This window comes from Amblyomma mixtum, chromosome 4, assembly GCF_055824585.1.
Source record: "Amblyomma mixtum isolate Tamu chromosome 4, ASM5582458v1, whole genome shotgun sequence".
NCBI classification, from domain to species: Eukaryota; Metazoa; Arthropoda; class Arachnida; order Ixodida; family Ixodidae; genus Amblyomma; species Amblyomma mixtum.
Genome location: NC_143015.1, coordinates 83,422,835 through 83,436,961, shown reverse-complemented (window position 1 = coordinate 83,436,961; position 14,127 = coordinate 83,422,835). Strand labels below are relative to the sequence as shown.

Below are 14,127 nucleotides of genomic sequence, written 5' to 3'. Positions count from 1 at the left end.
AGCAAATCGAGAGCCGGCTGGGTAGATATCGTAGTCAACCCCATAGCACTCACACCATGCTGTCAGAGGAATTCCGGCTCCCATCGCCTTGTTCGGCCAAGCCTCCTTATAACGCCGAAAGGGGCAGGCGACAGCACTCGTATGATTCGTCAGTGTACTGCCATGGGCGTTCATCCTTGTGCGTTCGATGCACACCTCAGCAATGTTTTGCGTCCAACTCAATTTGCGCCGCTAGAAACTCGTCGGATGTGGTTATAGGGGCACGCCGGAGGCGGGTTTTGTAGGACTCGTGTGAAAAGCACCAACCCTGTCTCTTTCTCATAGGACCGCCAAGCGCGTAGCCCCAGTGGCGGTATAGTGCTGGTCTAGTGTATGATACGGTGCTTCTTTGGCAGTTTGCGCGCAAAGCCTGCTCACAGTTAGCCTCACGGCGTCCCCAACGTGGGAAGTGCACAGCAGTGTTCACAAAACGTTTTCTAAGCCGAGGGCATGCCTCCTATTCCTTTCCGCTGAGGGCCGAACATTTGTTAGGCGAGACGCTGATGAGGCAGGCCGCAAAGGGCACCTACGTCTTTTAAGCCATGCCTTAGGCAGCGAGGATTTGGGCAAACAGAATTGCAGTGACACGGACAGAATGAACGAGTGCTTCGAGAGTGTGAAGGATAATAGCGCTTCTTTGTTTTCTGGGTTTATGCCTCGTTCTGTTTCTTCATGAGACAGGTCTTCCATTGTGGAAGATGAGGAACGTGTGAGCAGCTTCTATGGCGGCTACCCTATTCCGAAGCCCTACCCCTTGCGTTTAGAATTCATTTTTCTGGCGCAAAGAACTTCCGAAACAGAAAAAGCCATTCGTCGCGCAAAGTTTGTAGATACGAACTCCAATGCCTGAGCCTCGATCACATTTCGTGTGAATTGAAGCTGTTCTTTACATATACCGCCCGTTCTTTAGCTGACTTAGAACTGTTTTACAGTTCACTGCGGCAACTAGAAACAATGAATGGTGCTTAGCTTCTGCATTTTTCTACCCCACTGTTCTCGATTCAGTAACACAGAACTGCTGCTTACATATGGCACGCAGGTAACGCTCACGACGACACGTGAAAATTCCACTGGGCTGTGATGAAGAACCTTGTTGAGGCTCATTATATGTTACTAAGGAATTGACGGACAGCAGTCTCGAACAAGCTAGAAGAAATATTACATGCCCTCTTCTCGCTCTTGGTTTCGGCTATACAACTGTGACCACTTTTTCAGATGCGGAAAACTTACAATTTCGTCCCAAAGGAGAAATCGAAAGATTCCATGTGAAAATGCTTTACTGCCGAATAATATCCGTCAGCTCGAATTAAGATTCTTCCATTCACTAGATACAAGCCGTCGTGTCGTATAATGCGTATACCGGTTCTTTCAATCAAGGCTCTTAGTATGTGAGGCGTCAAGTAAGCGTTTGCAGCAGAGTTCTTTGATAGGCAACGACAAATCTCGAATCACAACCGGTCCCCTGAGTGGGATAGTTAAAAACTGTTATTTGAACTTTGGTATCTAGCTTACTAGAAAATATTAATCTTCTCTCAGAGAATCTTTCTTTTCTGAAATTCATCATCACAGGCCGGACATGTTCAGCGTAGGCCAATGGTCTCTCCTATGTTTCTCGAATTAACCCGGTGCCGTGCCAGCTGCGGCCACCTTATCACAGAAACTTCCAAATATCATTCGCCTACTTTCTACCGCGTATTGCAACGCTTGCTTACTATTCGAATTTACTACGTTAACATTAACGACCCTCGGTTATTTTACCTTTAATTACATGCTCTGCCCAAGCCCATTTATTCTTGATTTTTACTAGGAAATCATTAACTCGCGGTTCTCTCTCACCCACTACGCTGTGCTCCTCACTCCTGACGCACCTATCATTTTCCTCACCACAGCGCTCACTGCGTTACCCTTAAAATAGGTTTTACGCTTTTCTTTAGCCTTCACCTTTCAGCCCCATAGGTGAGTGCAGGTAAGATGCAGCTTTATCTCCTTTCCTCTTTAGAGATACTGGTTTACTTCCTTTGATGATCTCAAAAAAGCTGCGAAATGTGCGCCACCCCATCCTTTTTTCTTCTAGGTGTTTCAGTCTCGAGGTCCGGATCTGTGGCCACTGCCTGCCATATGTAGATGCTTTCCCTTTACCACTTCCACCCCTCGCTCTCCAAGTGTATAACTTTAGTTTAGTTTTCTGCATATTACATTTTAGACCTAGCATACTGGTTTTCCAGTGGTTTTCCAGTATTATCCATTAACTCTTATCCACAACTATTCCCAAACCAGGTCTCTGAATACCTCCTGTAAACTAGAGGTGAATAACACTGAAGTGATCGCGTCTCCTTGCCTAACACCATTCCTTATTATAAAGAGTTCTAGGCACCGCGAGATCTGAAATTACTACTTTGGAAATGCTTTTTGTGTGCTTCAGAAGCTCTGTTTTAAAATTTTAATAGGAAACTCGGTAGAAAATCGGGGTTACTGTAACTGACAAACATTTCTTCAAATGGCGACTTCGGCATCACTTTGAGGCAAACAAGTATGCGTGATTTATATCTATCTATTAACAGTTGGAAGTGGCACTTGCGTTTGTCGTTTTGTACAAAGTGTTGTGTCGTTTTTTTAGTTAAAAATGTAGAACCAACTATGCCTGCTATGTAAGTTGGTGATGTATTCTGCAGCTTTTGCTAGCTTATGTAACTTAACGGAGTCGCGCATTGGAGCACCCTCAGCCTATCAGTTCGCTTTATTCGTCTTTCTGTGATCAACCACACGAACAGTGAACGGTTTGACACGACATGGAACAGAGAGTAGATCCAACCGACGTGTCCTCTTTCTGCATTACACACTGACCTACGGCTGTTATCCAAATGAAATCGTGTATTTTTGGCTATACATGGTTTATAATTCTTTCATATAATTAAGCGTCAGGTTCGCCATAATTCGTGAGGAGGTGTCGGTCTTCGGCGTTGGACGTCTTCTTTTCGATGAAGACAGTTGTCTTGATGTCCTGGAAGCATATGAATGGCGTTACAAGAAAGTTACTTAGCGCATACGTATTCTCAACACTGACTGAACAAACCTCTGAGGAGTGTACCGCTAAAGCACGTACCTGGTTCTTCTGTGTCTGATTGGGTGGCGTTGATTTACGCCAGAGTTTCACTAGCATATCGCTGCAAAGTTCTGGTGGCGCTTCTTCCCTTCGCATTTCTCCTAAAATTTGAAATATTAATTTTGATTATGCCTCAATCTCAACAGTGATGGTACACATAATTGGTGATTGCTGTAATCTCCTCCCCCGAACATCAATTTCAATTTAATTTTAATTTCCACTTCAATTTTCCATGTACACATGGTGAGGGTTGACAGAAAAAAGCCTGAAATTGTGGCTTGACATGCCCATCGGCCTTTACATTGCAGGGCAGCAGGCAGCACGCAAATTACGTGCACAAGCAACATCGCGAAATGCAAACAATGGTTGTCAAAAACGGTTAGCGCATCATTAGAAAAACAACAATAAGGAATGAAGCGCACATAAAAAAATGATAACAAAAAAGCAACAGAAAAATTGCCCTCCATAGAAAAACAGGTCCTTGGTTATTCTAATCAGGTCAACACTTTACGGAACGAGATAGATAATAAAGCAGTGAAAGCGTGGCGAAATCTAAAAAGCAGCACATACATCCTGTATTTCTTTGTAAAATATATCGAAGAAAGGTATAATAAGATGATTTTGAAGAAACATGATATGCACTGAAAGATGACAACAGCTAACTTTTTCATGGCAGTGAGGCTGAGGGTTACTAAAGATAATTACAAAAAGCATTTCAAAAACGTTTCATACTATAAAGCCTGCAACTACATGCCCACAATCATCCTTTATTAGCGTTTAATAGCCTGTAAATGCGTTAGTGATCCGTGTTAGGCTTTGCAGCGATTAAGAAATTGCGCATGGTTTGTGATTTTAAAGCGTGTTTATGAAGAACATTGATCTACATACTGTAACTAGTGCGTTGTTGGAAAGAAACGTTAGTGGTACCTGTTAGGGCACTGACTAATACTCCGATAATAACTGTTGCGAAAATCCCAAAGAAGCTAATCCAGTAGTACGACATCTCAAACAGGGAAAACGGTTGATCCGACCTGCAAAAGAACGAGCGAATTAGATAGCATGCAATCATGACTGGATGTCAGGGCGCCAAGGGCGAGCGACGTATGAGACCACGTTAAAAACACATGGTTACCGTGCACCTCACAGATTCAGCCTATGGGAACAAAAACACGGCAGGAAAGGTGGCACACACCATATCATGAGACTTGTTCCGATTACGAGAGGTTAGAAACTTACAAAAGCCAAAATTAAGCGTCAGGAACCTACAGAAGGTCAACAACATTGCTAGCAAGTATCTTATGCAGTGATTCTAATATACGTGATAAGTTTTAGGAGCTATCGCATCTAAAAATGGATGGCGTGTAAATTACCAAGTTTAGGATTACGCACGGCGAACCCATGTTTAGAGAGGGTTTGCATAGTGCTATCCGCGGCCCTACTGCGATCCTCCTCCGAGGGAAACCACTGCGCATACGCAGGTGCCTCTGAGGGCGCTAGGTGACGCCATGTGATGGCCAGCTGCTCGCACGTCTGTCGAAGCGGGACCAATAAGCGGATTGCCGCAGCGGCTAAAAATCGCGCACGCTAAATGTGGATATTACCACCACCACTAACAGATCCGAAAACCGCCGGGAAAATTAGAATGAGTGCGAATCGTTTTCGCGGGATTCTGCGTTTATGAGCAGCCTTTTACCTTTAACCACCAAAATATACAACGGATGTATCCTGCAGTAGTAACTTATGCTGCCAAAACCTCAAGACTAACGAAAAGGCTTTATGTTTGGGGACCGTACCGCGAGCCATAAAAATCCCAAAGTTAAGATGGAGTTTACAGAGACAGAAAGAACATTATCTACTTATATTAAACCCTGATACGCAGACGCTGACCACGAAATAAATAAAACAGAACCAATACGTTTCGGCACCCGTATTGGAACCTGTTTAAAACTAAATTATGCTGGCAGTGACACGCATTTAACTACATTTCAAGGGAGGGCGCAAGAATCGTGCTTCGACAGGAGGCAGATTTCGGTCGCTGCGATTTAGCGTGCTGCTAATCGTAACGACTTTGCACTGCCCAAATCATGAAATGTCTTGCTTTTATTTTTTTGTTTCTTTCTGTGTATCTGTATTTAAACGTTTCATTGTAGTTCGCCCCGACCATAGGACTTTTCGTCCAACTCTCGATTTCAGCCACGGTTAGTGCAGAAATCTGGGTTATTGCTTCAGGAGCTCTTCTTGTGGGCGATGTTCCTGCAGAGCTGTTAGTAAATGAGAGCCCACGTGTAGACGTGTAGCAGATGACTATGGACAAGCGATACTAAGGTGTTAGTGATTTAACCCGAGAGCGATCAAATAGTATACGCTTCCACGGAACGCCGGCCACTTCGAATAAAATGAACAGCAAAGAACGAAATAGCAAACGAAGAAAATAAAGCGCTACCGGGTAATGCAGAAAAAGCAGGATGTAAATTGCAAATTGGTTTTTGAGGAAAGGAAGTGGCGCAGTATCTGTCTCTCTTATCTCGGCGGATACCTGAATCGGACACCTGAAGGGAAGGGAGGAATGTAGCAGTGAAAGAAGAAACAGAGAAAGAGGTGTTGTAGTGGAGGTCTCCGGAATAATTTCGACCACCTGGGGATCTTTAACGTGCACTGACATCGCACAGCACACGGGCGTCTTTTGCATTTCGCCTCCATCGAAACGCGGCCGCCGCGGTCGGGTTCGCACCTGGGTACTCCGGCTCGCTAGACGAGCGCCTTACCACTGAGCCACCGCGGCGGGTTGCAGGATGGCAACGATATTCGCATTTTCAGTGCTTCTCAATGCAATGCATGGCTGTCGAATACAGTCCTCAGAAATACTCACTGATGCATACCGTCCTTTTCACCTAGCTATTAAATGCTTGCATCAACAAGTAGGCATGGTTTTTTAAGCTTTTTCCAAGAATTTTCACGTTCTAAAGCAGTGCCACGACCCGCAATAAGTGATGTGTATGTGTGAGCTAGGATGAAGACACTGCCATTGGCACCTTAGTGACGTCCTGGTGTGTAAATAAGGTTCTCACTTTTAGAGAGAAAACCTTTTTAGGATCATGGCTCGCTAGCGTCTGTGTCGGCACAAGTTGTCTAACCCTAGCTGTCAAAGTGATGACGTCATCAACATGGCGTAGTTTGTGGTGACACGAAATTGTCATACCTTAGCTGTCAATTAATTAAAAACTGATAATTTCACTAACATGGTGTAGTATGTTCTAACACAAAATTAAGTAATTAAAATGAAATAATTAAGATTATTTGAAATAATATTAAAAACTGTAAATACAAATTGGTGACGTCATCGGCATTGCTTAGTGTGTCGTAAAGTAAAATTGATTAAACAAAACTATGTAATTAATTTTTTCCAATAATTATTGAAAATAGTGAACAACAAAAACTGATGAAGACGTCAAATGGCGTAGTATCTCATAGAATTATGTCCGGTCTCTGCAATAAAGACTAGTTGTCACGGCGCTAGAAATGGCTCCGAGACACGTCTGTAATGCTGGTCACTTTCAACTGGGAAACTGGGGCAGCACCAGAGGCCGAATGGCTTTCGCCTCATCCCACTTTAGTAAGAGCAAAGTCCCCCCCCCCCCCCAGAATTTTTCTTTCCCTTTTCCTAGATAACAGAGTACAGAAAAAAAAATTGGCCCCCAATTTACCTGGTTAATCTAAAAGCGACTTAGGAGCCCTGGCACGTTTGCCCTTGTTTAGGTGCAATCAGCTTGATTCACCGGGATGAACCTAGGCAGCATCGCTTCAGCGTCTACTGCCGCGAGACATTTCCCCTCATCAGCAATTTCACTCGCTCTTCACAGACGCATTCATTTTGCTGAGCCTTCCTTAATCCGGCCTCTCCCTCTTCTCCCCTACAAGTGTAGAGGAAGATTTCCCTCTCTCTGCCGTGCCAGGTTGTAGATAGACAGATTGAAATCCCTCATACACCACCTGTCATGTTTGGCAAATGCTTTACCAGGACCTAACAGCATTTTCGGCCAAGAGCCATCTAGTGTAAGCGCACAAAAACGTTTAGTTTATTGTACTGTTCCTGTCTGGATGATTCCAAGTTGTGATCTTGTGGCGATATTTAAGAAAACAATGCTACGCTGTGGCTGCGCTGCGAACTATTCCTACAGTTGGTTTATGGGGTTTAACGTCCCAAAGCGACTCAGGCTATGAGAGACGCCATAGTGAAGGACTCCGGAAATTTCGACCACCTGGGGTTCTTTAACGTGCACTGACATCGCACAGTACACGGGCCTCTAGAATTTCTCCTCCAAAGAAATTCCAGCCGCCGCGGCCGGGATCGAACCCGCGTCTTTTGGGTCAGCAGCCGAGCACCATAACCACTGAGCCACCGCGGCGGCTATTCCTACAGTAACGCAGTTACTAGAATTAGAATATTAAGGCGGAAGCCTTTAATGTCTGATCGTTGTAAGCAGGAGCTGTCTACAGAAATGTCACGCTTTCCAGTTGGTCGAAACGGTCGTGACGTCACAGTGCGCGAATTTCAAACGGGGCCAATTGTACTTTGGCTACTAACCATGCAACCAATTAAAGGGATCGTATAGTGATGCTCCAAGTAAGTTTGACTGAGTTTAGTTAATTGCTTACTTAAACAATTAGTCAAATTAACCTTTCTAGTCAGACCAGATAAATAAAACCGAGTAAGAAATTGGCCGAGCATGGGAATCGAACCCCGGTCTCCGGAGTGCGAGTCGAGCACGCTACCACTCCGCCATGCCAGCTTTTTTTTTCTTTATTGCCTGTCTTTGGCTCATGACATTGCACAACAAAAATACACATAACGCTATATACATACGACACTGTCGTGGTCAGCCAGCACGAGACTGGCTTCGTCAGCTTAAAATTCCCGCAACATACACAACGGCTCTGGTCTTGAGAGCCACTCGGGAGGCTCCGCAGCTGCTTTTTGGATTGCAAGAAACCAGTCCATGCTTTCCCGAAAATAAATTCGGGCCGGTCGTGCGTCTTTGTCACAATGGTAGCCTGCCATTCTGCAACACGCTCAGGCTTTTCCGCAGTCACGTATCAATCTTTCGCCTTTTTCCGCCATGCCAGCTTGATGGTTTGGAATGAACAAAGGTGCCTCTAGTGAATACGGTGTCTTCGTTCACTCCCATCTTCCTCCCTTCCCGTTACGGCGTGGTTTAGGTGTCCACCGAGATATGAGAGGCAGATACATTTCCTTTCCTCAAAAACCAATTTACCGACGAGCAAGGCGAATTTGTCCGCGTTTCAGATTGGTCCAAATTGTCGTGACGTCAACACGCGCGAATTTTGACGGGTGTCCACCGAAATATGTGAGACAGTTACTGCGCAACTTCCTTCCCTCAAATACAATTTTCGACTAGTGTCTACTGAGATATGTGAGACAGTTAATGCTTAATTTCCTTTCCTCAAATGCAATTTTCATTTTCTTCACTACGGCCCCTCTTTCTTCTTTCACTCACACTTCCTCCCTTCCTGCATGGGAAGGATGTGTTTGGGATGCTGACTGCAATTGTGCTGTGCGACAAGATCCGAAAGTCCATGGCCACATACAAGTTTGCGGGTATACGGTGGCCACAGCTGGCAAAGGACAGGGTTAATTGAAGAGACATGGGAGAGGCCTCTGCCCTGCAGTGAGCGTAGTCAGGCTAATGGTGCCAAGCAATCTTCATGGCAGCAAAAAAAAGCCCTGATGCCTTCACTGCTCTCCTCTATGTTCCTGCCTGCAAAATGAAACCAAAACAAGATTATGGTAAGAAAAAGCAAAACATTAATTAAAGCACCAGTTTCACTTTGCACAAAAGCGAGAGCACCAAACCTGTCCACCGAGAGGACAGAGAATTACAGCCCCATTTCCTTTCCTTAAAAAGCGTTGCGTTCCAAGGGCAACGCATCGCGCCGAACGGGTGGTGGCGTTCCGTGGACTCCCTGGCAGCGCTACAACACGCTATCGCGTTCCAATCCTAAAGGCGAAGCTTAAGCGTCATTAATTGGAAGTTAATTAATGCACCAACAAAATGTGCAGTGAACAATAGCGTAGCAGAATGCAGCACTCAGGCTTTCGCCTTTCACCACTTTAGCCGCTAAAGTTCCTCGTAATTTTTATCTACACATTTATCTTTTCCTCCCTTATGTACTTCTTACACATAAATGGGCCTTTCTGTAGCAAAATCGAGTGCCCTATGTGCCTCTTTTTTGTGTTTGTCTCGTACGCTGTTGCTATTAAGATTTTCCAGCTTGTTTTCTGCGCAAGCAGCACGAAAATCGCTTAAAGGGGCTCTGAAATGACTCTAATAAAGATGTGTATGTCTGGGATTTAAAGCACGCCGCTTTACGAATATTCTCCAGGAAGAATTATTTTACTGCTTTTTGTGGAAGCTGAGTTACCTGTAGTCAAAATATGAACTTCAGCATCTTCGCGCCTTTCCCTCTCCTCTCGTCACTTTTTGCGCGCTTGAAGGTAGACGCTCCTCCGCCGGCCCCTCCTCCGGGGGCGGAGCTTCCTGACCCGGCGGAGCTACGCGGCTTATTGGCCGCGGCCGTGGTAGCCGCCTGACGTCTGAAAGAATGTAACCAATAGCCACCTCTGAACTTGTACACGCAGGTGCGAGCGACGGAGGGGGGTGCGAGCATGAAAAAGTCGCCGGGAAGAGTTCGCTAACTTTCGCGCGTGATTGTGGCTCGTGTAGGTGGTGTGTGTATTGTAGGTGGTGTGCTGCGTGTATAAGTGTATTATTTGGCTCAGGTTTTCGTGACAACACAATGCCGTGATTCAGCGAGTTGATGCTCTCTCTTCGAAAAGTGTTTCAGAGCCCCTTTAATGCAAAAAATTGCGCTGCTGGATTTGTCATTTGCCCATTGTACAGACATCATCACCAGTGTAAATGGAAAATTGGTTTTAAGGAAAGGAAATGACGCAGTGACAGTGTCATATATATCGGTGGACACCCGAACCACGCCGAAAGGGAAGGAATAAAGGAGGGATTGAAAGAAGAAAGAAAGAAGGGCCGTACTGGTGGTGTCCAGAATAATTTTGACCTGCTGGGATCTTTAATATGCACTGAGATTTGCACAGCACGCGGACGCCTTTTGCGTTTCGCCTCAATCGAAACGCAAGTGTCAGAGAATTGGAATATTTTGCAAAGCGCGTTTTCCGTCTAGCACTCCACTTTCACACCGCGTGGTTTGAAACGTCGAACAGCGTGTTTTTCCCCTTATATTCCGTTCATTCTTTTTAACACTACAGAAAGGCTTCCACCATCGACAAGCAAACGGGGGTTTGTTATGGAATTTTAAAACAAGCGCGCTTCTGCCTAGGTTGACCAGACACCGTCCTCTGTAACGCCTCCATTTTAGGCAGTGAGGCGGGCCCTCTAGGTCGTGACAATCGCCAAAAAGTAGAGATTTATTTGAGGTTAATAATGAAAATAAAAAATGTGGAATGGTTCGCTTGGGGAAGAGCAGAATCCTTTCCAATAAAATTTGTGGCTTCATTGGTGTTCTAAGGATTGTTATTCAAAGATCGGCCCGTGAAATGCGCAATCGACCTTCCTACACTCTAAACAAAAAGGAATCAAAAGGGATTAAGCCATCTACTAGCAATCTCCCTCCTTTAGAAAGGAGTACACTAGTGGACAGCTTACGCCCTACTCCCATACAAGCGTGTTTGTGTTCATAGTGCAGCGATAGCCTGTAATTGAGTAAACGATTGTAGGTGACTAACTTGAAGCCTCCGGAAGTGCTGGGGATTGTAGGTACTGATGCTGCAATGCTCAGGCTTAGGTTTCCGGGGCAGTAGTCCAGGGACACAGGCATCCTGGCTGGGTTTGCTCCCTTCTGGATGGTGTACTTTAGGTGCCAAAGTTGGTATGCTACTGTAATTATAGTTGCCGCACCTGCGCCCTGCGGAAAAAGGCTGTTATTGAAAAATTGAGACCTTATTTATTAGAGCGGTAAATCAGGCCTAAAGCTCTAGTAAGAAAGAATCTGTGAAAGATATTTCAAGGACCCATAAAATGAATACTGTGATATAGGTTTTGCCACCAATATGTCCCGAATTCATGGCTGCACCTTTGAAGAATCCAACTGTGGCCTTATGCTTTATATTTTAGATGGAAGAAGAAAAAAAAATGAGTGTCTGGAAAATCGTCCCAATTTTTCTGTTCTATCATTTCCCAAATATTTACGCGCTTGCAATCACGAAGAAAGAATTACAGGTGTTCATGTATGAGCAAGGAAGCTAAGCTCTATCTAAACCAAGCATTATGGCGGTTGTCGCCCGATTCGACAATCTGAGGTTTTTTTAAAACAGCGCGCCGCACAGTATCTGGAAACAGCTATTGTCCCAATTTTCCTGCATATACATGTGGCCTCTGAGGTAGGGAAAGTACACCTTGTGAGCTCGAAGAGCGCGGATGATGATTTGCAGGCAGCATATTAACATCTAACTCTAGGATTAGCATCCGGTAGGGGTGAAAACCATCACAACCAAATGCTCGTCGGGATACAGCTACCTAAATCCAGGTAAATCGAAAAATTTCGCATTCCTCACAAATTTCTTTAAAAATAATTATTTTGTTTGTTTTCGAGTATTTTGCTCACTGAACACCAAATTCACGAGTGCTCTGTAAGCACAAAGAGGCATGTCCATTTGCTTTAACAAAGTTGAGTGCGCGCAGAACAGTCCAAAACTTTCACTCATAAAAAGCGGTTTCTACGCGAATGTGCATGTTTCGCCAGCTGAGAATGAGACTGGGAATGCAATCATTATGCGTATTCATTTCTCATGGGTGTGTTTTTAGTTACCTATTGAAAGAAATTACAGCGCACTTAAAGCTACTTACATGCTGTGAATACGAAACCCTTTACCCGTCATCGTGGGCTAGTTAACTAGCTTTGTTTACTAGGTAGTACTAGTTAGTAAGTAGTGCTAATGTCTGAAATGCCTTTCCGTTGAAGGACTTTACGAAAGACCACACGACATAGGCGTACACATAAAGCGTCGCTTTAACCTAGCCACCACGCCACTTCCGGTCTGATGATGACCCTTCCTGTTCGGTTGCTATCAGTTCTAGTTCCGGGACCATGGTGACGTCATACTGATTTGTCGCCGCCTAAGTTCGAAACCTACTTCAGAAGGAATTTTATTTTCTTTCGTTCCTGACGATGTAGGCAGTGTGATGACGTCATGAGGTAGCGTGGGCTTTTTTGCCGTTTCTCGTGGACGGTGGGTCGACGGATTTCACCTGATGATTTCGCATGCAGGCAAAAGATGGCTCATCATAACTCAATAAACTCGCATGCTTGTCTGAATATTCTCATGCAGGCTTAGCTAACGGCATGGGCAGCTGGGTGAACAAATAGGGATGCCGCATTGCTGTACACACAAATGTGTAATCAACTTGTTTTGTGTCTACTTCGGTGGCTGCCGAAATATAATATGCCGTGAATGGTTGGAGCTTACAGCATGAACCCTTTGAGACGAGACGTGTAGAAAAACTGTCGGCAAGGCGAACAAAATGAACGTCGGGAACTGTTTTCAAGATGCCCTTTCAACTGCGCGCCAGAGTGGGTCCTTAATGTATGCGAATTATTGGCTTCTTTTGTACGCGTCACAATTTCTGAAATCTTTGAAGTAAGCTGAATTGTTCACATAATGACCATTTCTTACCGAAACGACTCAAAGGAAGTACAATGAACATCCCGAGAACAGTGTACGGTTTTAATGCGCAATTATCCGGACCCGATAGAAAGTGCATTTAAACATGAGGGAGGGTTAACTTTTCGGTGCTATCTATGCATACTCTCTATAAATGTCTGAAATGTAGTTTCCGAACCACGTGAATCACAATTCGTGACTGAAGGGACTAACTACGCTTACTTGAAGACTGTCGCATGCGATTACCTATTGTTTAAGGCTAGTACCTCACACGTTCGTCATTTTGTTGTCGCTAGGCATCTCCCGCGAATTCTTGTTATGTAAAGAAATAGAAACTCCCCATCACAGCTGAAACATGTAGAAAGCACATATTATGCACTTACTTTTGAGTGGACGAACGGGAATAGCAGAGCCAGGATACATAGGCCCACATGCGGTGAAGCAAGACAAGAGTATATCATGAGGAAGATCTGCGGGAAAAAAAGGAGGGAAAATCACTCAGGAATCTTATCAAGCACGGATCCAAATAATACCTTAGTTTGGGCACTACACGAACAAATGATAATGCAAAGGAAAAAAGCGTTAAGACAGACACGCAGCACAATATGTGAGTGTTCTCAGCTTTTGTAGTTTGGGCGAGTTAGTGGCGCTTCCGAAAATAGACAGGAAAGACTTACGCAAAGGGTTCGCTCTAAGGTTTCCGTAATCGTACGTGATTTCATACGCGTGGATTAAATGAGAATCTAGGTTGGTACTGAAAAAAAGATTCTCAGTTAGCAGTAGCGTAGCGCCTTTATTTTTTCTGTCTCTGTCTTCACATTAAATGTATTTGTTTCGAACTAAAGATCACTTTTGCAAAATGAATTCCTCCAACTAAGATATAACGTCCTAACTGCTGATAGGCCGAAAGCGGACCGTGCCATTTGAGCCGTCACTGCCCTAACTGCAGCGCCCGCTTCGCACTGTAAGGCTAATATAAATGCAAGGAATGCTGCATTCAGAATGAAGGCATTGACATTCCGCAGCAGGGCTGCGAAGAAAGATATAGAAGTCTTGTGTTCGTAAAGAGCAAAATGTAGCTTTCGAAAAAAAGGTGCATTATAGATGCAAAGGCGCATTATAGATGCAAACAGGCCTTCTTTGGTTTGAGTAGCCCCAAAGATTTCATGTCGCATCATTTCAGTACAAGCTTCAAAGCTAAGCGATTCTTTCCGTATAGAAGTGGCGGCTGCGCTCAGTAAGGAAACTTGTGAGCATTGATGATGAGATGGTC

General features: G+C 44.6%; 1 protein-coding gene across 1 annotated transcript in view; it reads right to left on the bottom strand.

Moving 5' to 3' along the window:
• Positions 1-2,950: 2,950 nt before the first annotated feature.
• Positions 2,951-14,127, bottom strand: part of LOC149347232 (sodium-coupled monocarboxylate transporter 2-like) — a 30,359-nt gene continuing 19,182 nt past the window's right edge. Inside the window, exons 11-15 of the mRNA XM_089585530.1 lie at positions 13,238-13,324; positions 10,920-11,098; positions 4,070-4,173; positions 3,143-3,243; positions 2,951-3,040 (exon numbers count right to left, since the gene is read on the bottom strand). Coding sequence (XP_089441656.1) covers positions 2,951-3,040; positions 3,143-3,243; positions 4,070-4,173; positions 10,920-11,098; positions 13,238-13,324 — 561 coding nt within the window. The remainder of the gene's footprint in view (positions 3,041-3,142; positions 3,244-4,069; positions 4,174-10,919; positions 11,099-13,237; positions 13,325-14,127) is intronic.